At 37.7% G+C, this 27,976-nt stretch overlaps 1 protein-coding gene across 1 annotated transcript; it reads left to right on the plus strand.

The window, feature by feature from the left end:
• Positions 1-279: 279 nt before the first annotated feature.
• ABTB1 (ankyrin repeat and BTB domain containing 1) lies at positions 280-25,739 on the plus strand. Its single transcript, XM_015831556.1, has 12 exons — positions 280-437; positions 3,583-3,645; positions 6,933-6,988; positions 8,101-8,245; positions 8,896-9,055; positions 10,066-10,111; positions 10,959-11,075; positions 11,486-11,601; positions 16,954-17,052; positions 17,479-17,646; positions 21,739-21,939; positions 25,494-25,739. The coding sequence occupies exons 1-12, from the start codon at positions 382-384 to the stop codon at positions 25,698-25,700; spliced, it is 1,434 nt and encodes a 477-aa protein (XP_015687042.1). The 5' UTR covers positions 280-381; the 3' UTR covers positions 25,701-25,739.
• Positions 25,740-27,976: the final 2,237 nt, after the last annotated feature.

Genomic DNA, 27,976 nt, shown 5'->3' on the forward strand with positions numbered 1-27,976 from the left:
CCGGCTCCGGCGCGAGTAGCTTCCCAAGGAGGCGAGTCGCTGCTGCTGCTGCTGCCGCCGCGCAGCTGAGACCGTCCTGAGCCACGGTGGGCCTCTTGAGGACCGACTACCGCCCCGGCTCGCCTTTCAGCGGGGCAGAGGCGAGACGGAGCCCTTCCCGCCGCGAGGTCCAGCCTCCTGCAAACCGGCGAGAGGGGCGGGCCTGCGTGCAGCCGCGGCCCCTGGGTGGAGAGCGAGGGCCGGCCTTGGTAGGCTCAGCCCCTGTCGTCGTGTTTACATCCGTCCCGCTCGGGGTTCCCCCCCAAGGCGGCCTCGGCCCCCCTGCCCGAACCCAGCTTCGCTCCCTCCAGGCCGGGTCAATGCGGCGCTTTTCGCCGGGCCATGGACACCAGCGACCTCTTCACCAGCTGCAAGAAGGGCGACGTTTGTCGCGTGCGGTGAGGCCTGGGCCGAGGCTTCAGGGGGGCTCCGGGCGGGCCGAGGGTGGAGAAGGTGCGGCTGGCCCGTCTGGGGCATGACTGACCCCACCCCTCCGCGGTGGGCCGGGTGTTGGTAGTACCGGGTGGTATATAGCTCCTAGTGCTCGGGTTTGGCCGCCCTTGTATTTGTTGAGAGTCGTTGCGTGTTTTGTTTACGAGCGAGAACTTTTCAGAGTGGGTTCTTGCGTTTTCAGACTCTTCCAACGTGTGAAGGTGGAGCAGGCTGTTCCAAGCACTTAACTGAACGTGCTTCTAATTATTAGTTATTTATTTGCCATCATTTTAAGGATAACAGAAAATGCAACCACTTGTTATTTGGCATGCAAGGGGAAAAGTTGACTCTTGTTGACGGAAATGTACAATGAAAACTCTGGTTTAGTATTCTAGGTTGGGAACTAGCATTTGGGAGGAAATAAGCTATATATATGCACCACATCTGGCTCTTTGTAGCATTTAGAATAACAGTAGTAAGATGATCAAAAGGAGCATTAGCACTTTTTCTCGTGGCGACTAACGTTTCTTATCACACTACATATATTAAAATATTCAATGAAAGAATGCCTGGTTTACACTTAACTTGCTTTGTTAGAAGTTGCTTATACTGTAGATAATCCTCATTAGCTTTCATCACTCCCATTTCCATTTTCTCTCTTCCAAACGCAGCAAAGTGTGTATGCATACTCCACACATTTGATCATTTCAAGTACTGTATGTGAGAATCCTGTGTTAGATAGTAAGACAAATGTGCGTACAGTATATTAAATATTTGGGACCCAAAAATGATAGAAGGAATGCTGTTTTAATTTTGTTATGATGAGCATACTTTTGGCCTGCCCTCATTTACTTCTCTCCCAAAGCAACTACTATTATTAAGTCTCTTACTCAAGTTGTTTCATGTCAGTAGTGGGAAGTCCATCCTCCTCCTTGATTAGGTTCACTTCCTGGTGACTTGATGGATATTTCAGTGCAATTTTCTTGGCAACAACATGGAAGTGGTTTGACATTGCCTCTGGAATGTTTATTTTGTTTCTTGGCCTAGCCTTGGAATTATCTGGTGCTTTACCATCCAAGTATTAAGTAGAATGAACCTGCCTTATAGTTTCATTTTGTTGTTTTTCCATCAGTCAAGTTATTCTAAATGCTGCCATCTAGCTGAGCCCCTGGTTCTTACATTTTTTCTAAAAAAAAAGTTTTTCTGCTTATCAGCTCTACTTCATCCCTAAAAACAGCTGACAACTTCAGATATCCTAACACAGCTAGTTTAAAAAGTAGAGAGATACAGTATATGTGAGATGAGCTTTGAAGCAATTTATAAACATTCAGTCTCATACTAAAATTACATGGTATTTGAAGATAATTTGAATCTATCTGCTGCTTTTCCGTTAAATGAGTTTAGTGCGGCTTGTAACAAGGAAGAATGTAGCACTGTTACTGTATAAGAGGACATAATCAAGATACAAGCTAATAATAATTGTTAGCAATTTATAAAGAGAGGGTATGTATAAGTAAGCACTATAGGAATAATTATCAATTGATTTAGTCATCTAATGCTAAAATTTATCTCATACTAAGCAATGTCAGTTACCAAAATAATGATTATAACAGATTTAATCAGATTTAAATACTGAAATCACAAACAGACAGTTAATTTCAATTTTCTTATAACAAGTAAGAACATTTTTTTTTAAATCTGATGTAAAACCCATACCAACCAAGATGTACAACAGCAGTAATATAGTAGATGAAGAGAATAATCCAATGTAGTACATTAAATGTTGCCATTTTAGGGTTTTCTTAATTGTTTTCTCTATATCTCTGAAGTTTAAGCTAAACCAATTAGAGTCCTAATTCAACAGTCTGATTATAATACCTTTTCCCCCCTTTTAAAATGATTTTTCAAGAAACAAAAGATGTTTTATTTTTATTTTTGTTATTCAATTTTAATCCCTCCTTTTATTACTTTATAAATAATTCAAGGTCGTGAACATAACTAATAGTTTTTCCTCCTCCTATTTTCCCCACAACAATAACCCTGTAAGGTAGGCTGGGCTGAGATAATGACTGACCCAAAGTCACCTTGCTGGCTTTCATGCCTAAGGCAGGATTAGAATCCATACCCTCCTAGTTTTTAGGAAAATTATTCAGTCAATGCAAATCTAAGCAGCACGGAGCAAAACAATATAACAATACTATTAATGTGTATTTATACACAATAATAATATAAACACATATAGTATTTATATCAGTAGAATGCTATTTTAAAAAATGATGAATAGCATTGTATCCTTACTGTACTACCATTCACCTCTGGCATATGCATTCCTTATTTCCCAGTCCAAATGTTCTCTGATAGAGCTGATATCCTAAATTCCAGGTATGAAGGTCCAATGCTATATTTGGTAATAGAAAATTCCTTAATAGGAGAGTCTCTGCAGAAAATGCTTGTCTCTAGTCCCTTCTACCTTAATTCCTGATGAATGGGAACTCTGAACATGTGGTTCCTGCAGGCAGATTCCATGTGGAGTAAGTGCTCTTAATGATAATGAGACTCCAAGCCACAGGTGTCAAACTCGCCATGTTGCGACGGATCACAACTTTTTTTGCATTGCCGGAGCTGGAGTGAGCGCGGCCTCCGCATGATGCAACCAGCCCATGGGCCGACAGTTTGACACCCCTGTTCCAAGCCATGAAGGATTTAAAAGTAATAATATTGAATTGCACCTGAAAACAAAATAGAAACTGCACTTTGTTGCATGCTTCTATTTCTTCATGCTATATAAAGGACAATATTTGTGTTCATATCAATAATACCTTTGATAGGTAACCTTAAAGAACTTCTGTTATTTGTTTCACAGACACACACACACATGCACACACACACACACACACTCTAGAAGATTGGATGTGATCTACAGTAGGTAGACAAATGGAATGAGTGTAATATGAAAAAAATATTTTTTTGGCAGAATCTCACTTATTTGGGTTGAGTCTTTAAGGGGGCACCGTTGCTGGGACACTTTTTTAATAAAAAGAAAACTCAAGCCATGAATAAAGTGGGTTGGAATAGATTCTTAGTTATTAAAATTGTCTGTTTATCTTTCAGATACCTTCTTGAACAGAGAGATGTTGAAATCAATGTCCGAGACAAATGGGACAGTACCCCTTTGTGAGTGCTTTGGCCTTGAGACACCCATACTGTTTGGTATCCCTTACACAGGGATTTAAGAAAAACTAAGGTCTTTCAGTTTTTGCAGCATTTTTCTATCCTTTCTGGGGTTGTTTTTTTTAAGAAAATGCTTCTTGTTATAAGTATTTTAAGTAATCTCTCCTAGGTTATATGTATGAAGAATACTCCAGTGTCTAGCCCCTCTGTTAACCTGAATACTTTTCTTCCTTGGTAAAAAATATTCTGGGTAACAGTAGAGATTTTATCATTGCTTGAGTGTGGCAATTTGAATAAGTTGCTAGAAAAATCCTGCTAATTTGAATTAGCCAATAGTGTGGAAACATTAATTCTCATAATTGTTTTCAACTTACGTTCAGAGCTATATTATTTTTGAAGCAAAATGACTGACATTTTGCAGGATAGCCTAAGGATCTCTAGAATTATACAAAATGATCTGTCACACCATAAAGATTTCCAATTATTCATTTGTAATGCAATTTAATATGTACTTGTGACTATGCATTGCCTTCATTGTCTATAGAACTCATTTTTTGTAGCATGCTGCCTCAAATTTGTATGTTTGGAGTTTGCAGAAAACTTCTTTCAACCAGTCATTGCTCAGTCTTAGCCATTTGCCAACTAAAAGAGTGCTAATAATCAAGTGCTCCTTTCTCTATCAAGTTGATCAATTGTTTTCTGTGGTTCTTAAATATCCCTTAATCTTCTCTTCACAGAAAGCGACACATATACACTGTTAGCATGTATGTGAAGTGGTGTATCTTAGCACACATTAGGAGAGCATTTGGGAGCTTTTGTGCTACAGCATAGTCCATGACAGCATGTTAGTGAGCTGAACTAAATGAAATGCCAGCTAGATGGTACAAGGGATAAAATGTTGCAGGCAGTTTCTGCAGTGAGAAAACAAAATACTCACTAGCATAGCATTAACTCATTGGAATGTGAGTTTGGTTGATTTTGAAAATTGGGGGGAAAATGAGAACAGTTTTTCAGAGGGTGGTGAGGAAACAGCTTATGTAAATTTATTTTGCATTAGTAGTAGTAGTTGAAAGACAACATTGTGGGATTGGTGAGGATATCTGTTATCTATGAGGTAGGCAAAAATAACTTTATAACTTTATCTTTCAGAATATTATGCATTACATCAGTCCTGAAACAATTGTTTTGGTTATCAGTCTGAATCTAGGAAAAAAATTGAAGTGGTGGTTTTGCCTTAAAAGCCTAAGTAACTTCTGGACAACTTAATATTACTTACACCTTGTTTTATCTTGATTCCTCAAGATGAGACTGGGGAAAGGACTCTTATTGTAGAATGAATTCTTCAGGCAAATGTTTGCTGGCAGTAACCTCTTTCTAAAGCCAAGACATTTAAGTATACATAGTTATATTTAAATCTAAGGCCGAGTGCTTTTTATCATAAGAAATTGCTGCTTAAAGTGTTCATTATTTATCTGATCTGTTCTGGAAATCTTGCATAAAAGGAACAGAACATTTATACTTCTTAAAAATGTTAAATATATCATTTTCTTGGTTTGTTTATTGGAGATGAGTTCTTTCTTCCCAACTAAGGGAATATCAGGTAATATATTTCTTCCATTATGTGACTATCATGCTATACTATATTTTTCTCATAATGGGTTACTAAATAAACTATATAAGCCTGGTCCTAAAATATGCAAAGCTAATAACAAATAGGCCAGATTATGATTTAATATGATGTGTGAACTCAGTGATACAATTAGTGAGAGTGCTTAGGAACCAAGATATATTTTTTTTATTTGCTACACTTGCAACATTCTAATCTTGTGTTTTATTGGAGGTGTCATCCTACACTGTAGTGGAACTGAATAATTAACTTTTTTATTTTAAAATATGGTGCATATACATTCAGCCAAAGTAAACAGCTTTATGAAAGTAAGCTTGACTTTGAAAGCTTGGTTATATTGCGATAATTTGTGGCAATTGCAGCAACACTTTTGGATATTTGAATGCTTTATCATCATGATTTTACAAGTAGCCCTAAACTTACAACTATAATTGAGCTTGGAATTAGGGTCATAAGTCATTGGAGTTGTAAGTTGAGGCACCCATGTGACAAGAAGGAATTTTCCAGCCTTTTTCACCGTGGTCATTAAGCGAATGTCACGGTTTTTAAGAAAACCCATTTCTTCAAATGGGCTTTTGTTTGGCCAGAAAATGAGCGAAAAAATCACAAATCACATGACTGTGGAACTCCCAATTGGTCATAAAGCTGACATGCCCAACATGCAGTCAAGTGATTGCAGGAGGCACTGCACTACCCTTTACGATTGTTGAGGTGCATTATGGGCTGTAAAGTGCCCATTCTGTGGATGTTGTAACTTCGACTGGTCATAAAACGCCCAGTAGTTAAGTGAAGATACCTGATAATATCTTAACGTGGTAGGGGAGACCTGGCTTGACAGTAGTACATTTAAAAGGGATTTGGGTGGCCTTACTGACCGCAAGTTCCAGGTTAGCCAGCAGTGTGATGCAGCTGCTTAAAAGGCAATTGCTATCTTGGATGTATTAATAAGAATATAAAGTCTGAATCACAGGAAATTATTGTTCTATTTTAGTTTGCCCTGGTCAGACCCCACTTGGAGTACTGTGTCTGGTCCTTAAAAAGGACAAGGAGAACAAGTTCAAAGGAAGGATACCAGGATAGTGAAGGGCCAGAAAAGCAAGCCTACAAAGAATGTTTAAAGGAGATTGAGGAAGAGATACCAGAACATCTTCAAGTGTCTGAGGAATGGTCACACAGAAATAGGGCATAGACTTATTTTTTATTGCCCTTCACAGGTGAAGGAGTTAAAGCCACAAGGGAGCTGTTTCAGGATAGATGTTGGGAGGAAATTTTTGATTGTATGAATTGTCAGCCAATGGAATAGGCTGCCACATAGCGTAAGTTCTCCTTCCCCGGAGATCTTAAAACAGAGGCTGGTTGCTGGATGCTCATCTTTCAGACTTGCTCAAGATTAAATTATATTTAAGATATCTGAACTCTAGGATTATTCATGTTCGCTACTTCCCCTGTATATGACATAAAGTTACTTTAGTCTGCTTTGGCCTTTTCATATTAAAAAACAGAGCAATAACTCTGAAGAGACCTAATCTTTCATGTAATTCTAGAGTTCCCATTCAATTGCAGAATTGGTGCTATGGACCAGCTTTTGGGACTCATGATGCATTGTTCTGTAAAGATTTTATTTTTATTAGTTTATTTCTGATCTCACTGTTCTCTTTTATAGATACTATGCTTGTCTCTGTGGACATGAAGAACTTGTGCAATACCTTCTAGCCAGTGGTAAGAAGTCTGACATATTCTTCTAGAAATAAATATATTTGTCACTTTATGCCCTCCAGAATTGGAACTGTAAAGTTGGCTAATAATCTTGCTGTGATGAAAACTGTAGCTCCTTTCAACTTGTTTTAAACATCAAAGAAATGTTGGTCTTTTCCCCTTGGATCTAACTGGTCCACGTTTTACACTAGAAATACATTCACTTTAAATGGCCAGCTGTTGTAATCTATGAAGTGCCTAGTAGAAGAAACCTGAAAATCAGGAATAGCTCTTTTGGCATAGAGATCCATCTAAACCAAGCTGTAGCTCACCCATATTTTCTTGAGTATTAATACTGTTTCATAATAATTTGATTGCAAGGAAAAATATATTAAAAAGGAATGCAGTTAACTTTATACAATTCTTGTTACCTGAAAGTTTACCTGAGAAAATAAAAGTCAGACATTAAAACCAAATAACTTCTATAGAGCCTTTAGAGATTGTGGTTTAAATCATAAGGCAGATACATGTCTTAATACATGAACATATTCCTGAGGTGATTTGCTGCTTTTCTAAAATTAGGGATACAGGTACAAGATATTTTACAATTAAAATTTTTTAACAGAAGCTGTATGTAAGCCAGTCACCTAGAAATGAAACTTATTAGCTGAGAATATTAATATATAATACTCAATTCACTGAAATGACAAAATCAAATTATTTTCATTGTTTTTCTACATCTCTTGTACTTTGTATGTAAATTGATTTTCTCTATTATTTCAGCCCACTAGGGTAGCTCAATGTAATAGTCTAATATTCTGAGGATCTAAATTTCTCCACTACAGGAATTCAGTTTTCATTTTATTAGCATTTTTAGAAACTTGATCTAATTCATGCAACAATAAAAATCTATTTTCTCTAAAATATTGCTTCATAGTCTTAAATGAGCTCTTAAGTGGATGGAATTTGATTTTATTTCGTAAGCTTTTCTTTGGACCTAAAAATAACAGTTATGTCTAAAGGCTCTATAGAAATTATTTGGTTTCTCTCTGTTACCATGCCAAAAATAATACTGATAAAAAGGTGTTATGTAATCTGGTACATTTTTACATTATGTAAACTGATCTTCCTTACAGGTGCAAAATGTGAAGCAAACACCTTTGATGGTGAACGTTGCTTATATGGAGCTCTAAATGATACTATTCGGCGGGTATTGAAGGAATATAAGCAGATCACTGCAAAGTGCATGAAGAGGGACTACTATGATGCCTTTCTTCAGCGGTAAAGAGATGTATTCTGATGTTGGCAAAAGAGTCATCTTCGGAGGGGGCTGTATCATTGTCTTCTATTTCTTATCATGCTTTCCCATAGCAATAAAAGTGACAATTTTAAGTTAGGGCACTATGTTATATAGAAGTATGCAGGGTTCCTCTGGGATCGACAGAAAACTAGGAATTTCTTCGGTGTAGAAACGGACCTGAACGGGTCATATATCTGAGTCATTTTATACAGAAACTCGACTTCTCAACCAAACACGTCAATGACACCTTCAGGTCCCTTTCTGTACCGAAGAAATTTCTAAAAACCTCTCCTAATCACGTCCTAAACTAACGGCCCTTAAATTCACCAATTGAAGATGGAGTGTGTAAAAAAGCTACGTGGTGTTTAAAACTGTTCTTTCTTCATACAGTTGTAACTGGTGATTTATATCTTAAGAATTTATCATCCAGAATAAAAACTGTAACAGTACAATAAGAAAAATAGGATGTATCAAATTCAGTATTAATAATGCTTTTTAAAATATTTTCTTTGGAAGGGGGAAGGGAAAGGTGGTGATGTATGCTTTCATTGCATATAAATGTCAAGTTGAGTTATTCCACGCTATTCTTGTTTAATCATGAAACTACTTTTCTCTCTCAATCTCTTTGCAGGCTTCTAGAACAGGGTTACCACAGTGACATTGTTTTTATTGTTCATGGGAAGTCTTTCTGTGCCCATCGCTGTGTACTTGGTGCTCGAAGTGCATATTTTGCAGAAATGTTTGAGACTAAGTGGAAGGGGAAGAATGTCATAGCACTGAAACATCCATTGGTAAGAAACCCAATCTTTGTTTTTTCCTTTCTTACTTACTTTCTTACTCAAAAACAGATGCCAACAAATTTTATTGCAAAGTGATGGAATTATGGGTTACCATTAAGATCATGCTAACCGAAGTATCACACGAGTATCACACATTTCTACTTTCAGATACATTAATCTGCAGTGCAGGTTAACATTCAACAAATGTTATCTGGGAGCTTAAGATGGCAAAAGTGTCAGGAATAAGGAGTGTGCTTCTGCCACCGTGTTGGATATTCCTAAATCTGACCCAACTGATTACATAGTTTGTAAATAGATGACTTATTTCCGTTAAAATTTAACTGCTGAAGGGAATTTTTTAACTTGTTTGCTTGTTATTTTTTGCCAGTGACTCTGGTCAGATATATAAAGTGAAAAGAACAAGTCTAAAAAAGAAACAATATTCATAAAACAGTGGGCACCCAGTAAGCCATCCTTAAACATTCCCCTCAAGGGGGGCTATCCATTCATTTTAACCCAAGGCTGGGGGAAATTTAAACAATGCTTGAATATGGACAAAGTGGGAGCCAAGTGGATTTCTGGGGAAAGGGGGAAGGGGGCTGTTTTAACAGGCAGATCCAGCAACAGAGAAATCCTGCTTCTTAGGTTCCCTATAGATGACCTTGCCCAATTAATGGAATCTGAAGCAAGCCAACTATCAGAATACTCAGGGTGAGTGGACCCCAGAGGACTCATATGGTCCCTCAAATTGCTAGGCTCTATATGCTATGTGGAGCTTTGTGGATGATAACCATCAACATATTGAATTACAGCCAGAAGCCAACTAGTACACACTGTATCCCATGTAGCAGGTGTGTTACAGGACATAATGAGACTTGCCAATTTTACAAACGAGGCTGCATTTTGCACTAGCTGTAGCTGCCCAATTCAGCCAACAGAATTTTCTAGGCCCTGTTTACTTTCTAGTTTATATTATTATTTCTTTCAAACGTTTATATGTAATTCATTTGTTTCATATACAGATAAATCCAGCAGCCTTTAGCTCTCTTCTGCAATACCTCTATACAGGTAAGTCTAATGTGATATATTAAAACTATGGATTTTATTTCTTATTTGTAATAGGTTCTACATAAATTTACTGTTGACATTTTCTTTGAAAGTTTCAGATTTGTTGGAGTTTCTTGAAAGATATTGGGAATGAAGAGATCATGGGTGGCAACTTTTTTTGCTGTGGATTAGAATTAAATAGTTCCAAATGTAGTAGCATAATTTTTGGTAGTTGTAAAACAATGATTTTCAATGGGAAAAAAGAACAAGAAATATAAAGAGTTAAAAGGAGTAAAAGAATAGAATCCTCTTAGGCTTCATGTTAATAAAGATAAGATAAGATAAGATAAGATGATAAGATAAGATAAGATAACCTTTATTGTCATTTTTTTACTGTGGGCACACATCAAAAATGAAATTTAGTTGCCCGCTCTCAAAGTGAAACACATACATGACGCACACCTAAACATACTATGTACAACATATGTATAGACCCACACCCCTACATATACATAATAAATAAATATTAAATACTGTCCATCTTGAATATATAATGGAAGGAGGAAGCTTGAGAGTTCACAAGATTAATGCTGTATGGAATGAAACTATGGCTGAATCTGGATGTTCTGCTACAGATACCACGAAGCCTCCTCATTTAGAAGATAACTTTAAGATACCTATATAACCTGTTCTGTTCACAAAAGTATTAATTGGTGTTATTTTAAGCCACAGGGTGGTGCTGGAGTTTAAGTTTATAGCTATGGTTGTACGGAGGGAGAGACTGTGAGTTCAGAGGACACTGGTAAACAATAACAGGAATGAATTGAAAGAATGAAGTGATAATTAGCACTTTTCTTTTGTTTACCAGGGTGTTTGGACATAGATGTAGAATATGTAAATGACTGCAAGAGATTGGCCAAACAATGTCAGCTCCAAGATCTCATTGAAGACTTGGAAACCAAATGTAAAAAGGTGTATGAATTTGGTAAGTCTCCCAATCTTACTGTCATTCTTTATAAGAAAATGGAAAAGTAGCCATTTCTCTGACATTAATTACCAAAAGGTTAAGTCTTCTAATGGAAGGCACAGGCTTTAAAACAGTTTGGTTTAAGGCATTTGGGTCTTCATGGTACCATGCCACTTCTCCATAACGGATAGATGCCGTTATGGAGATAACGTGAAGGGAGAACCCTAGGTATGCTGCTTCAAGTTCTTAGGGAAAAGGTGGGGTAGAAACCTCCCACTTCACTGGGAGTCACTAGATCAAGCTCAGCTCAACCACTTCAAAGTCAGCCCATNACTTAACACTCCAACCTCTAGCTCGTGTTAGAAGAACATGTCAATAAAATATTCAGTATTTTAAAGTTTTGGTATTTTTGCTTTTGTTTCTTTTAGTTTCTTCCAAGCCAGGAACCTGTGTAAAGGTGCTTACAATTGAACCGTCAGGTAATTCACAGTTGCAGGAAGACCTCGCTCTACTAGCAGAGTGCGCCTTGCCAGCTGAATTCAGGGTAGGAAGTATTTCATTTCTTGTTTCCATCTCTTTGATGTGTTCTTCCATTTGAATAATCTAATATAATTACATTTAGCTTAATATTCTGCCAGGTAATTAATTTGATCACTTATTTATTAGATCCAGGATCCCCCTGAGTCATTAAGGTGGCCTGGGAGATGATTTACAATTAGGTCCGTGCTGTATTATTGGCTGGGGAGAGGGTGGTGCCTTCAGTCATGCAAGAAATAGCCATGTGCCTTCTCCTCAAGAGTCTGTCCTTGGATCCAACAATTCTGAACAACTTAACATCTTGTCTCCAGTTTTCTCTTTTTAAGGAAGGTTATTGAGCAAGTGATTGGCTGCAGTTGCAGAGAACCCTAGAGAAAGCAAATTATCTCAGTTTCAGTAAGTTCTCAGGCTAGGATTTAGCCCAGAGACAACCTTGGTTGTGATGATTGATTACCTTTTTGCAGAGCTGGGTTAAGACTTATGCAACTCGCCTTGTGCTCCTTGAATTTTTGATACCATCAGTAATAGTATTTATTTGGATAGGCTGTGAAGATTGGAAATTGGGAACAGTGTTTACAGCAATTCTCTTCCTTCATAGCTGGTTTCAGTCAGTCCTGTGGAGTGCCATAGTTCAATGCTCTCTCCCCTTGTATTCAACACTACATGAAACTGAGGTCCTCTGCCACTTCAAGATTTGATATTATCAATATGATGATGATACCCAATATATATTTGGATCCTTAGCTGGCCAAGTGATGATGCCAAGGTCTTATTCCAGTGAATGGAGACCATGTGGATCTGGATGAGGAGAAAATAGCTCCAACTTGATCCTATCAAATTGAATGGCTGTGGATATTGAGGTGCCCAGGTCCAGGGATTTTCCATCTCTACCCTTGTATGGGGTTGTATATCGGTATGTAATGTGGCCTCTTGGCTTCCAGCTCCTGTCAAAGGTCAGGTGGCAGCTGTGGCCAAGAAGGTATTTGCATATCCCTAGTCACCCCATGGCTCAAATATTGCAGCGTTCTGTACATGGAGCTGCCCTTGAAAAGCACTTTCAAGCTTCAGTTGGTCCAAAACATATTGGTGCTGGTAGTTTTTAGCATGCCTCGCTATGCCCCCATGACATGCTTATTTCAAAGCTTAATTGCCATTGTACTTCCAGTTGCAAATCAATGTGCTGATTACAAACCCGCATGGCATAAGGCCAGGTTATTTGAGGAACCACCTATCTTCCATGCTTTCTGTCCAACTATTAAAAGCTGGCAGAGTTGACGCAGACCAGATTTTTATGATTATTGTTAAACAATGCCGTCTGTCAGGATCAGGAACTATGTCTTCTCTGTCACAGTGTCTACCCTCTTGAATAAAGTTCCCTTCAGAAATGTGTGTGGCTTCCACTCTGATTGCTTCCAGAAGGCCTTGTAAATCTGGCTGTTCTACTAGGCCTTGGGATAGAACAGATGTGGTCCTCTTGCTAGATGTGTTTCTGTCTATATTATGTATATTTTCGCTGGATGCTGACCTTGTTTACTTGTATTGTTCTATTTATTGTCACTTGTTTTGTATTGTGAACCACACAGAGTTGTCTTGGAATCTGGTGGCACCTAAATCAAATCAATAATCAATAAAGGCTTTGTGATATATTAGATAAAAGCAGCCAGAGTGGCTAAATTAGACATTATCTGTTTTCATTTTCTGCTGGCAGTCACACAAAAATTTTACTACCCTTCATGATATAGTATAATCCCAATCAGAAAAAAAAAGAAAATCTTTGCCAGAGTATCCTAATAAATTATTCATAGGCAGGACTACAATTCTATCACTTGTGTTTCTATAGTAGTACAATGGAATTTGAGCCAGTATTTCATTGCTTCAAAGCCATATCTTTCATATTTTCCTTTATCTGCCAATTACATTGTAGGAAATAAAATATGAAAATGCACTAACATGTAACTCTTACCAATCAAGGCTCTTGGCCGAAAAATTATGTCACATAATTGTGTTAAGCATTTCATTATGTTTTTTTCTGTCTTTCAATCCCGTAACCCAAAGGCCTAAAGACTGTAGGGGAAATCCCTATCAATGAAACGTTTATTTTACAGGCATACAGCAATTATATTAGAGATTATAATCCTGTGAGAAATTAAGAAATTAAGGTGAAGTTTTTTTTCTTTTTTTAATAAATAATAATAATGATAATAGTAAAGTTGGAAGGGACCTTGAAGGTCATCTAGTCCAACCCCCTGCTCAGGCAGGAAACCCTATACCATTTCGGACAAATGGCTGTCCAGTTTCTTCTTAAAAACTTCCAGTGTTGGCGCATTCACCGCTTCTGGAGGCAGGTTGTTCCACTGGTTAATTGTTCTAACTGTCAGGAAGTTTCTCCTTAGTTCTAGATTGCTTCTCTCCTTGGTTAGTTTCCATCCATTGCTTCTTGTCCTGCCTTCAGGTGCTTTGGAGAATAGCTTGACTCCCTCTTCTTTATGGCAACCCCTGAGATATTGGAACACTGCTATCATGTCCCCCCTTGTCCTTCTCTTCATTAAACTAGACATACCCAATTCCAGCAGCCGTTCCTTATATGCTTTAGCTTCCAGTCCCCTAATCATCTTTGTTGCTCTTCTCTGTACTCTTTTTAGAGTCTCAACATCTTTTTTACATCGCGGTGACCAAAACAATACATAACAATAACAATGTTTATCTTCAATCATATAGTATAGAAAGAGAAAGGCAACGTAATTGAACAGAAAAGAACTATGAAGAATTGGCTTTGCCATATTTATTCAACAAAAAATTTAACAGACATTTCATTTCCTCCTGTAACAAGAAGAGCACCCTTGACTAATTGACCCTTTTGGCGGAAACAACCTCAAACAGGTGTTTCTTTTAATTGTCTGTCAGCCTCTAATGCTGAAGGGGAGGAATTTTCTCACTTTTCCATGGAGAATGTTTTCAGCTGTGCCATATGAGTGGTTTCTCACATGCTTAGCCAATTTGAAATCATTTTACAACATTTTGATGGGATTTAGATCCAGACTTTGACTTGGCCATGACAGAACCCTCCATTTCTTTATATATTTTTTCAGCTATTCCTTGGGAGTTTTACTGGAATGTTTAGGGTCGTTGTCTTGCAGCAAAGTTCTCATTTGTCTGAGCTCTAGTCTTCTGACAGATGGTCTCAGATTATTCTCGAGCATCCTCAGATAGCCATGCAGTATGCTGCCTAAACAGTTTCTTTAAGAACGTAGACTGAATTACTTCCATCATGGTGAAATACTGTACTGCTGAAAGCTAAGATGTATCATATATAAAAATTTATGGCACTTTGACTTCCATAAGCATTAAAAGAACAGGAACATAAATGGGGGGAGGAAAGACCCATATTTCTATGGCACGGGTGCCAGAGGCGGCACTCAGAGCCCTCTCTGTGGGCACACGCGCTGTCGCCCCAGTCCTAGGCCTTCAGCTGGATTTTATAAAACCTTTTCACTTTAGGCCTCCCCCGCCGTGTGCAAAAAAAAAAAAAAAGGTTCAATCAATTAGTCAATTTCAACTTCTCACGGGAAAAAAAAAGATCTTACAAAGTTGGAATTGATTGATTGAGCTTTTTAGTCCCACCCAGTCAGCCGTTACCACTGCAGCCATGCCCACCCAATGGGCCACACCACCCAATTGGCCATATCCAACCAATGGGCCACACCCAGCCAATGGGCCACACCCACCCGGCACCCAATGATGCATAAGTGGGTTTTGGGTTGCAGTTTGGGCACTCGGTCTCTAAAAGGTTCGCCATCACTGTCTTAGGGTAACCAGAGCTACATAATCTTGATGGGCAGTTTACTTACTCATAGCTGTATTTTTGACATGAATTGATAGCCTCATTTCATCTTGCTCTTTTTTGTACTGTAATATCTTGCAAAAGGCTTGATATTGTCAATATTGCCAGCTCAGATAGTTTTATTTCAGTACCCAACGTGTTTGGTAGAAATGTTATCGTTTTCCATATCACCAAAAACACTTGTGGGTTCAGTCCAGCCTTAACAAGCTCATGTTTCAGTTCATTCAGCTCTCCAGACTCCACTTATTCTAGCCTTAGGAAAATGAACTTTGATATTTGGGGTTTGCCAATACTGGATGCCAGGCTTCAGTATTCACTGTTTTCCTTTGCAATATAGTGGCATGTTAGATATAGAAAAACCGTGTTTTTCATTTTATACTAGTTGCAATACATAGTTGTGTGAATCATACTGTTCCAAATATATATGACTTTCACTCTTATTCCCAAGAGAAATTGCTAAAGTTCCCACTTCCTGTGGGAGAATGTATGGCAGAAAATTGAAGCATGAGCACATGCCAAATAAAAGGACTCTATGAAGTTGCACACATTCTCTGACTGCATGTGGATTATATTGATGAGCATTCAGAACTCAGGCGTTATGTGTTTTTAATTCTATGTTAAATCCTTTTCATATTTTTCTGTACGTTCCCTGCATTTTTGGCTCTGTTAACAAAAGTAAACTAATAAAACGTGGAACACATAAAGAACTTTGGACTGTAAATCTAAACTTTGGAGCAAAATTTTCTGATTTGCTATAAACAAAAAAATTACCATAAATCATTTTTATACCAAGTCTCCTGTTAGACAACATTTATTGTATTGTATTGTATTTAGCATATGCCAGGTGCTCTCTGCTGGCCTTTGTTATGTATGGTAACTTTTCTGCTAATAGAAACATTTTCTTTTTCATTTATTTCTCCTGTCATTTGATTAGTAGGAATAGAATAGCTATCTTTATTAGACAAAGCATGTAATAAAGCAAGTAGCTTTGAATTATCGTGTGAATATGAAGGTTGATTGCTGACTACATTAACAGCAATTAATGTATAATGGAAATAAAGTATGCATGAAAGGAAAAGGAACGCCTAACAAATAGCTCAGCACAAAGCAAGACTTCAACAGAGATGTGGCTCTTTAATGCATTTGTAGATGTATGTATGAATAATGCTGGTTTACAGCTCATTTGACTTTCTGAGAGAGTCAATGTAAAGTCTCATAGTCTTACATAGACTGTAGATCTATGATGTAACAAAGAGTTTTACTGAAATACCCTAAGAAATGGAATGGTTGGGGAGACTTAGAATGTCATTAAGGTAAAAAGCAAGTCTGATCAGAGTTTAGGTTTAATCCTACACCTAAAAGAGGTAAAATGCAATATTTTACCAATCATGTGTTGTGTTATATATTTGAATATATAATTGTATATTATGCATACACATAATTGTGCATTTATGTAGTGTAATCTTATTAAATATACGGTCAAATACTAAAGTTGTTTTATTTCTGTTTTGTGTTTAGGTAGGTTTTGGAGAGTTGCCTTTTGATAGCACCGACAGCTTCAGCAGTTATCCTGATCTGTGTTTCCGAGTGTCAAATTACTGTTTCTTGTGTCACAAGGTATAGGGTGCATTGATTTGATTTTGGTCGATTCTTGTTGTATTCCTCAATATTAAAAGATCTTGTATAGAACCAATGATAACGCATTTATTTATGTGAAATCTTGTAGGAAATGTCCAGAATAGGAATGTGCTATCGGATAACAGTAAATTATTATTTATTAAACTTGTATGCCTCCCAACTCTCAACAATGAAGTTACAATAAAATCAATAAAACAAAAAATAAAGATAAAAGATGGCAAGCGTGATCAATTTTTGATCTTTAAAAAGTTTAAGATGGGTGCCTTGTCACAGACTCTTTTCTGGATTTTGCTGCTTGCTTATTTTAACCAAGAAGATTCCATTATTTTGTGTGTGTGTGTGTGTGTGTGTATACATCCACACACATACATATCCGTACATGTACGTATTCTTCTCTTTTTGAAGGCATTTTTCTGTGGCCGAAGTGACTATTTCAAAGCCCTCCTAGAAGACCACTTCTCGGAGAGTGAGGAGCTACAAACCCAACCCAGTATCCCCGTGGTGACTCTCCATGACATTTCAGAGGAGATCTTCATCAGAGTTCTGTATTACATCTATAGTGATGACACAGAGGTGAGACCGGGGTTCTTCTTTTTGAGCATGAGGTGTTTTAGACCAGAGGTCCCCAACCTTTTGGGCACCAGGGACCGGTTACGTGGTGAGAGGTTTTTCCGCGGACCGGAGGGTGCGTGGTTTTGTGTGCTGCCTGCATCCCACGGATGGGGCTTTGCTTGTTTGTGCAGACGGGTTGCTGGCATGCCGCGGCCCAGTACTGGTCCACAGACCGGGAGTTGGGGACCCCTGTTTTATACTATTTCTTCTATCAGGGTGTTATTGAGCAAAATAAACATGGCAGAACCGGCATTGTATGATGTTTGCTGTACTTGTATGAAGATAAATAAAAGTACCCATTAAATTAGGGTAACATAATCCCTTGCATCCTTTCTTGATTCTCTTAAAATATTTATCTTCCTGCAATTTTTGTGATTCTTGGCCGATTAACCCTTTTTTGCTTGAATTTTACTTGAGGTTTTATTAATAAGCAGTAAAGGCATATTTGAATATAATTAATGTTTTTATTCTGGTTAAAGGAAGTTGTTTATTAAATTTGTACTATTTACTGGATTCCTGCCCTAAATATAAAATAATAATAAAAATCCCTTCTTATCCTTATGGGTGGCATAGGTCTTCCTCAGTTTCAGGTCCTCTAGCAGAGGCCTGGGAGTTTGAGGGTTCTGCGCAGTCTCTTGGCTGTTCCTAGCACTGCAGTCTTCTGGACAGAGAGCTCTGATGTCGTTCCTGGGATCTGTTGGAGCCCCTCTCCCTGCTTAGGAGAAACAATCCCAAATGCTTATACCACCACTGGGACCCTTTTGGCCTTTACTTTCATGTGTGTCTTTTCTTTCCCTATACGTGGATGAGGCTCACTCTGTGTCTCACAACATGCTGACGCACACATGTGCATATATCAGCACACATTCATTCTTCCACTTTTGTATTCCTGATAGTAACAAGGAATATTTTTGTAAGGTATACTGTTGGCTTATCGGGAAAGATGAAAAAAAAAAGTCCCAGAAGCAAAAACTGTAGAGATTGCCAAGAATACCACAGGGATGGATCCATAAAGCAAGCAGGAGTTGAGCTCAATGGAAGTGATTTTACAGAAGCGCAAGGGGACACGGAGTGGTCAGTTTGCCAGTAGAGGGCAGTATACAGTTAGCAAACTGGCCAGAGCTAAAAATAGTTTACTTGTTTTTATGCTGCATTTTCTTGTTGCATATAGTGCAAAGTCTTGGTTGCAGCTTTAGAATTTAGAAACTCCTTAACGGAACTGAACTCTATAGAGTAGATGCTATATTTTCTGTACCATATTCTGACAATTCAGTTCTGAACATGTATTTTTCACAAGTAATGATGGATTTGTTTAATGAGAATTATTCAGAAAGATAGAGGATATGAAACAATAGTCTGGTGTTTGTGATGTGAAAATGATTATAGACACTAGGCCAGTAGATATCTTTTTTTCCCAAGATGGTGAATGTTCAGTGTAAAATGGAAGTGCGATAACACACATTCAGTAATTCATTATAAATGCAGTCAAATAAGCAACGGTCTTTGGACAAAATGAACTTTAAGATATGTGCCTTATTTTTCTAAGTAGAAAGAGAAATTAACATTAACAATCTGAGCCATGAAGTTCCATCAGGTAGCAGTATGATAGGTAAAATGCGAGGTGGAGACCTCATTCCCATACATTGAACGTATATCTCACGTTGAGCTAGCCTAATTTCACTGCAGAGGAACTTTGCATGTGTAATTATACGTATGTACGTGTGCACAATACTTCATGTACTGAAAGGCAAGAATAAAGGCAGAGAATACTTGCCGCCTTTCTTCTGAAACGGATTTTAGGCATTATTAGATTGCTCTCTGCAAGAACTGCTTTTTGCCTGTTTTTTGTCTTAGAGAATAACCATATTTGCTCTTCAACAGACGTAAGCGAAAGATAGTGCAAATCAAATCTTTATAAGGTCATAGACCAACATAATAGTGATAGTGACTTCTTCCTAGCATAAAAGCTCAGTTACTGTGCCTGTCCTCTCCCTAAATTTATCGCACCAAGAAGATATGTTGGTTACTCCACAGTCTTGAGACATTGTTCTGTAGAAGATAGATGGTTGCAGGAGCTCCTGTTGCTCTGTGGAACGTTGTTTGAGATTGTGCACTTTTTCTTTTCCTTTTGCCGCCCTGCAGGGCAACAGTAAAGATGCCAACCAAGCCATCTGTCCTTGTTTTCCTTTAGCTAGCTAAAAAGCACTTTTCCAGTTGCACTGTCAAGGTCATTTTGAATCGGGATTTCATTCTTTAAGATGTTACTGTTCCTCCTAGCTTGGTATCTTTTGCAAATACAATACAGGTAGTCCTTATATAAGGACCATTTGTTTAGTGACCATTTGAAATGATAACGGTGCCGACAAAATGCTATTTAGGTCAGTCCTTGAAGATATGGCCATTGCAGTAACCAAGTGGTCGCCTGATCAGAATTTGAGCACTTGCATTTATGAACGTGGAGTATATTTCAACTCTCCCCACTCACCCATCTTCCTCCCATCTCTGCCCTGTTGGCCATTCTGCACTCCGCTGCCTCTGACCTCCTGCACTTTGCCACCCCTAGCTGACCTTCATGAGACGGCTTCACCTCTTAGCAGGAGGAAGAAGATAATAAAGGTCAGATGGAGGTGCAGGCAGACTGATCAAAAGAGCAGAGATGCTGGGGAGGAGACAGGTTGATTGGGGGCGTTGAAGCACTTTGTGGTTGAAAAGGTGAATGGTATGCTCCAAGCACTTGAATTTTGATCACATGACTAAAGGGATGCTATAAGACCCATTGTAGACCCATGATAAATACCATTTGTTTGGCACCATTGTTTGAAACTTACCAACAATTGTTCCAATGGATGTAACACTCTATTTATTTTTCAGACTTTTATACTTACGACACACATTAGTAATTGTTATAACATCTAAATAACTAGAATTTAATTTGGATAGGTCTAGTCCCTAAACTCCTTATACTAGGGTCTTCTGTGAATAACTTCAATTATGTATTATAGACAAACACTTAATAAGTTCATTATACAATGTAGTGATTATAGGGAAACCTTTGTGTGATTCTTCCAACTTCAAGTTTTAATTAATATGCACTCCTTTTTCTGTGGAGAAGTTATATTTTCACAAAATTATTTCATAGGATAAATTTCTATAATGTTGACACATACTTTCTTGAACCAAAGAGTCTGATTCTACCAAATGGATTTCACTTCACCTTCCAAATTTATTTCTTTGATGACATCATGAGCCAACTGGAGAAGAGAATTTGCCTCCCTCTTAAAACTAGCTTCTTTCAATCTAGGCAATAGACATTCCCTTGACTTGTAAGAGGGCTCTCTTCATGATGCTTTCTGGGTTCTCTCAGTAATTTACACTATAGATATCTATTTGGTGATATCTATGGTGATATCTAGTGATGCTATAGCATCTACTGGTTTAAAATAAAACTACGACTATTACTACTATGGATTTAGCTTTTTGTGTACACTTGTGGACATTAAAATTATCAGTGTTGCATCTTTCAATAGCAATAGCACTTAGACTTATATAGTGCTTCACAGTGCTTTACATCCCTCTCCAAGTGGTTTACAGAGTCAGCATATTGCCCCCATCAGTGTGAGTCCTCATTTTACCAACCTCAGAAGGATGGAAGGCTGAGTCAACCTTGAGCTGGTGAGAATCGAACTGCCAAACTGCAGGCAGTCAGCAGAAGTAGCCTGCAGTACTGCCTTCTAACCACTGTGCCACCACAGCTCATATGATTGTGATTTGTTGGATTTATACTACTACTTTCCTCAAGGAACTGTAGGCACCACACATAGCACTACACCTTTAATCCCCCCCCCCCCACATACACACAGCAGCTCTGTGATGTAGGTTGAGGAGAGAACGTAAGAGTGGTCCCAAGTGTACTTCCATGGCTGAGGTTGTACTACAGTCTGCGTCTCCTTAGTCCTAATGCAGATTGGGCTTTCAATCTGTCTTGTAGTGGGGCAATGTATTGGTTTGGAGTCATACTGAGTCTAGTTATATTGATGCCTTTTTTCCCAGCAGTTGTCTCCTGAAAACGCCTATGAAGTGCTTTGTGTTGCTGATATGTATCTGTTACCTGGGCTTAAGCGCCTGTGTGGGAGAACTTTGGCACAGGTTCTCGATGAAGACAGTGTTGTCAGCATCTGGAAGATTGCAAAACTGTTCCAACTGACCCGACTGGAAGATCAGTGCACAGAGTATATGGCAAGGATAATTGAGAAGGTAATAAAAAGGAGGTAAAGGACAGCTACCATAGATATTATTTGTCTGGCAGGTTGCAAATAATTATTTGACATGAAAGGTCTTTAAAACCTAAGTTCCAATAAGCGATTAGTTTATTTGTAAAATTTGCTATTTTTTTATAACCATAACCACAGTTGGTTTCTATAGAAATGGATGTCTATAGCAAGGAATGTCATATAGTGGAATAAACACTATTTCCCATGTTATAGTGAGAAATGTGATAACTCTGCCATAAAAATGAAGCTGTTTCTTCATCTAAAAAACTTTTTATCAATACAAATACTATGTACAATTACAATTTATATTTAGCCAGAAGCAAGACAATCCTAAATTTAAAGCAATCCCATCAAAGGTATAATAAATAGAAGAAAAATATGAAGGCTAACAAAAATCCTAAGATGCCAACTTTGAGTGAAATCAATCATAGATATTCACCTCCCAACTAATGATCTGATGAACTGAGCTGCAGCTCATGAAAGCTTATGCCTTTTAATAAAAAAATATTTGTTGAAAAAGAAAAGATGCTATCAATTCCTGATTTTTTTCCCCACTTCAAGATAGGTGTGATGATACATTTTTATATGTTTCCGTACTACCCAAAAAGTCATGGTCTAGTCTAGAAAAAAAAGAATACCTAATAATAATGAGACAGAATTGGTCTAAAAGAATTGGTCTCAAAACTGACATTATGTCAGTTGTTCTAAGATAGTATTCTGTGTTCTTAAACAACGTACGATCCATTTTAATTTTGTCAGGCCAAATCTTTATAAAATGAAGGAATTTCTTGGAATTTCTGTGAAGTGATTTAAATTTGTCATGAACAAAATGAATTCATAAGAGCAGTTAATTTAATCCCTAAGCTTCTTGGAACCTCCGTGCCAATTGTGTTAACATCCATATAAGTGAGAATTGATGTAATTAAGAATGTGTATGAAAATGTTCTTATTTGGCTATAAAGCCTCTTACGCATTGGAAAGTTATTAACTTTTTTTTAGTTTAAAACCTGATTTGCATTTTAATGAGTGAAATAAGTATATCAATCAGCCAGATTTCTGGCTCCTAGGTGTATTTTATATGTAATGAGCTGAGATTAGGAGCACTCTCTTAAAGGGAGTGCTCCTAATCTCAGCTTGCTACCTGTATAAAAGATACCTGTCCAGAGAAGCAATCAGTCAATCAGATTCCAAATTCTCCACCATGTCCAAGATCAAAAAGCTGTCCAAGGTTGAAATGGTCTACAAGACTATTGCCAAGCACTTGGTGAGAAGGTGACAACAGTTGGTGCAATTATTTGCAAATGAAAGAAACACAAAATAACTGTCAATCTCCCTCACTCTGGGGCTCTATGAAAAATCTCATCTCGTGGAGTTTCAGTGATCATGAGGAATCAGCCCAGAACTACATGGGAGGATCTTGTCAATGATCTCAATGCAGCTGGGACCATAGTCACCAAGAAAACAATTGGTAACACACTACGCCATGAAGGACAAATCCTGCAACACCCACAGGGTGTCTCTGCTCAAGAAAGCACATGTCCAGGCCCGTCTGAAGTTTGCCAGTGAACATCTGAATGATTCAGAGGAGAACTGGGTGAAAGTGTGGTGGTCAGATGAGACCAAAATCAAGCTCTTTGGCATCAACTCAACTCACCGTGTTTGGAGGAGGAGGAATGCTGCCTATGACCTCAAGAACACCATCCCCACCATCAATTATGGAGGTGGAAACATTATGCTTTGGGGATATTTTTCTTCTAAGGGGACAGGACAACTTCACTGCATCAAAGGGACAATGGACAGGGCCATGTACCATCAAATCTTGGGTGAGAATCTCCTTCCCTCAATCAGGGCATTGAAACTGGGTCATAGATGGGTATTCTAGCATGGCAATGACCCAAAACACACGGCCAAGGCAACAAAGGAATGGCTCAAGATGAAGCACATTAAAGTCCTCAAGTGGCCTAGCCACTCTCCAGACCTTAATCCCATAGAAAATCTGTGGAGGGAGCTGAAGATTCGAGCTGCCAAATGTCAGCCTCGAAACCTTAATGACTTGGAGAGGATCTGCAAAGAGGAGTGGACAAAATCCCTCCTGAGGTATGTGCAAAACTGGTGGCCAACTACAAGAAACGTCTGACCTCTGTGATTGCCAACAAGGGTTTTGCACCAAGTACTAAGTCATATTTTGTGAATGGGTCAAATACTTATTTTACTCATTAAAATGAAAATCAATTCATAACATTTTTGAAATGCGTTTTTCTGGATTTTTTATTGTTATTCTGTGTCTCGCTGTTAAAATAAACCTACCATTAAAATTATAGACTGATCATTTCTTTGTCAGTTGGCAAACTTACAAAATCAGCAGGGGATCAAATACTTTTTTCCTTCACTGTACATCCTGTTGCTTTAATCTTGATTTTATGTTAGAGTACATAAAGAGAAAGCTACATATAGAGAAAGTACATATAGAGAGTACATATAGAGAGTACCTATAGAGAAAGCTACTTTTATCATTCTAATTAAATTGATGGGAAAATCATTTTTGAGTTATGCTTTAAGTAACCTGTAGTACATTGTATATCCACTTTGTGCGTGTGTTTGTGTATGTGTGATGATAGATAGATAAAGATAGAGATTAGATATAGATATATAGATGATGTTGATATCCACACCAGTGTTTGACCCCAGTAGAAGGAAATTATCTTGTTTCTTCCCATGTAATTTCATACTTGGTTTTGGAATATGGAAGATCTATTTGACCAGCACCAATTTTTCCTAAGTGAAATTCACTGTTCCTTAGTCAATTTACTGATTTGATAAATGGTTTTAATTAGCACTCCCACATAAGTTGCAACATTCTTTATTTAACAGGCTTTGAGAGGTGTGAAATTCTTTCCTGTCTGTGAAAGTGCACCCCCAACCCAAATTAACAGTTTCACTAATACAAAATTCCTCACCTATGTTTTTTACTAGGAACAAGCATGACCCAATTTTGCTTTTCAAAGGCCCAATAATTGATTTTTTTGTAATTGTCCTTCTCATCTCCAAACCAGTACCAGATATTGGATTAATCTCCCCAGAGTTCAGAATTCAAAGAAGTCCTTCATTGTTATAGTTTATTGGACAAAGCTATCAAAAACAGAAGCATGTAGTAGAGACAATACTTGCTGTGGTGTGAGTGAGGCTGCAAACATTCCTCTGTGAGTTGTGTGTTTAAAAGCAATCTGGCTGAAAGGCCAAGGGTCAAGGTTTGATCCCAAGATCCTTAGCAATTGTTTTTAAAAGATTGTGCCATCACTATATTATTTTGTTATAGCGTTAGAAGGCTGAATTTTTTAAAATACATTTTTCATCTTATTCTCAGAGCAGAACTAGGCTAGTGAAAACAGTCGTGTTTAGGGTTACCTCACTTGCACTCATATGCGGCAGGATTCTGCGTTCTGAGAATTGAGTTTTGTTGCCATTGACAGCATAAGTGAAAACAGTCTGATAAAGATTCTTCTGGATTTATCCATTTTCTGTCCCTTGTTTCTTCAGTTAGTGGAGTTTGAGGAATTTGCAGCAGCAGTGAAAGAGAATGCTGACGCAGTGGAAGAGCGGCAGGAGACGGACTCTATTCCTCTTGTGGACGACATCCGTTTTCACATAACCAGCAACGTTCAAACGTACAGTGCCATTGAAGAGGCTAACCAGAAATTAGATGCTCTGGATAATCTTTTGGCTAGCATTGGACTTGAATGTTAATCTGGGAGATTTTCTTGTGTAATTAAATGAAGTATCAGTTCAGAGTTCATTTCTGCAAAGTTCACATCTTTTTTTTTCCTATTTGATTTTCCCATTTCTTTATGTTTTATTTATGTTTTCCTTATTTTTTACGTTGACGACTACTGCATCTGAATTAATATTTTTCTTCTTCCAGGAAATAGATCCCCAGAAGAATCTGTAGTTTGAAAACATGGTTAGGTGTATGTTATATTGTCGATGGAAGGTTTGCATGTAATGAATGTACTATTTGGCATACAACGAATTACTGCAGTCCAAACAAGCTCAATGAAAATGGGTCCATCCTTCAGAATATTGCCATTCCTGCTGGGTAAAGAAGGAAATAAAAGCTTTTACTGAATTATAAGAATATGAAGTTGGTAAACTAAAAGCTGAGATTGCCTGCTGCTAGTCTTACAGCCTAAACGTCTAAATGTGCAGAGCTGGAACTGAGCAGACCCTCAGTTTTCTAATCTAGCTGCCTTATTCATCAGCTGATCAAGTTCATTTACTTTTTTAAAAAATCTGATCCTTGAAATAAAATATTTTGTCACCATATGGTGCAAAAGCACTTGCCCTTTCCCCTTTTCCTGCTGTTTTATAGGGACACTGAGACATGAAGGTTTGGTATATCTGCATATCTGTAGATAGTAATGTTCTTTTGATTTTACTGTGCTTGGGGATTTACTTATGTGATTTCCAAATTTCAGCATGGAGTATGTATGTACAAGTGACTGTGTTGTACTTGCATGATACCACAATGGACTGATGGAGCATTGTTTCCCTTAGCAGTGGAAGCATAAATTTGTTTTGTGCAGATCCCAATATTGTGAGGCAATAGAAGGTATCACCTTGCTAACTAGCTCTACCCTTTGATATATTGAATGGCAGATGAGAATATATTCACATGTCATAGTATATACAGTGCAATATTTTAGGGTATACATCATTTGATTTAAGTCAGTTCACATTAAGGTCCCCTATGTGAAGGTCTGTATGAAAATTTAACAATATTTTATTGTTGGACGCAGTGAGGTGTAGGTCATCCATATGTACACAGTTCTAATGTCTACAATCACCTGTCAATAACAGATGTTCTAGCTGGCTCTGTGTAATTGATTGACAGGTTTCCTAAAAGACTGGTGCTGTTTCCCCATACTGTATATATTCAATCTAGGGTGTATATACATAGCTCGTGAGATTAGTTTAATTACTAAGTTCAGAACAGCATAGCAGACCTTTCATAATCTGCATCATCATGACATATTTTCATGTTGTGCAGAAAAGAGACAATTCGGACTGGTTATTAAGATCTTAGTCTGTAAGTAAATAGTGTCTCACCACTATCCAGTTCATTATGTTCTTTGTTATTCCCCCCATTAATATGAATGATAGCTGGAAAATGCATTGTGGCCATTCAGACAGTGGGAGCGGGGAGGGATGGGAAATGCAATGAAATAAGTGCTTAATATAGAAACCCATACTAGGTAGATCAGCCAGGGTTCTGTGTCACCCAACCACTCTAGAATGATGTGCTCATTATTAGATAAATTTAACAAGGAAAGAACTAAATTCCCATTTGGATTATCCTGACGTTATGAGGAAATATTGTTCTATATTACAGTAATACTGTTAGTAAGTGTTACAGCAGTTGCGTTGGTAGATTAACTTTAGTGAGACATTGATGTGACAAAAACGATGTTGGATTCTAGCACAGTTTCCATGCACTGATAACTCTTTACACGTAAGGTCAAAAAAGTTGTGTATTCTTAATAGTATGCCAAGAAAAGCATACCTTTAAAGGATTGGTGCTTATTTAAAAGCATAAGAAATGATAGTCTGTTATTCACAATCCATAAATAAAAGCCTGGCCAGGATCTTTCTTTTCCTGTGTTTTACCAGGAAAATGAAGGGAACTAAAATGCTGGATTTCTTGACATTTCTTTTTGGCAAACATCTTTGGCAAATATTATAGAATCTTTCTTGTACCAACTTATAAGCCCCCTCCAGTGAATAAATGGACATCATACTGGAATAAATCATAACCTTTTCTATTTCCATTTTTTATTTGAACAGTAAATTATTGCAACAGAAACAAAGCACAGTAAGCTTTTTTATACATAGCATCCTAGTGTTCTCTTCCTTGCAAGTATCTAGTAAAGTTAACGTGATATAAGCACAGAAAATTACTACTGGTAATTGCATTTGGGTTTTTTTAAATAAATTCTTTTTAAAAAATATTGTCAAGTGAAGATTCA

This window comes from Protobothrops mucrosquamatus, unplaced genomic scaffold, assembly GCF_001527695.2.
Source record: "Protobothrops mucrosquamatus isolate PMUCROS unplaced genomic scaffold, P.Mucros_1.0 scaffold_260, whole genome shotgun sequence".
Taxonomy (NCBI): domain Eukaryota; kingdom Metazoa; phylum Chordata; class Lepidosauria; order Squamata; family Viperidae; genus Protobothrops; species Protobothrops mucrosquamatus.

Excerpts from the sequence above, each read along its gene's own strand:
- ABTB1 (XM_015831556.1), top strand. The coding sequence starts at position 382 with ATGGACACCAGCGACCTCTTCACCAGCTGCAAGAAGGGCGACGTTTGT. Across the intron at positions 3,646-6,932 it reads AAATGGGACAGTACCCCTTT|ATACTATGCTTGTCTCTGTG; the intron begins GTGAGTGCTTTG and ends TCTCTTTTATAG. Across the intron at positions 11,076-11,485 it reads TAAAAAGGTGTATGAATTTG|TTTCTTCCAAGCCAGGAACC; the intron begins GTAAGTCTCCCA and ends TGTTTCTTTTAG.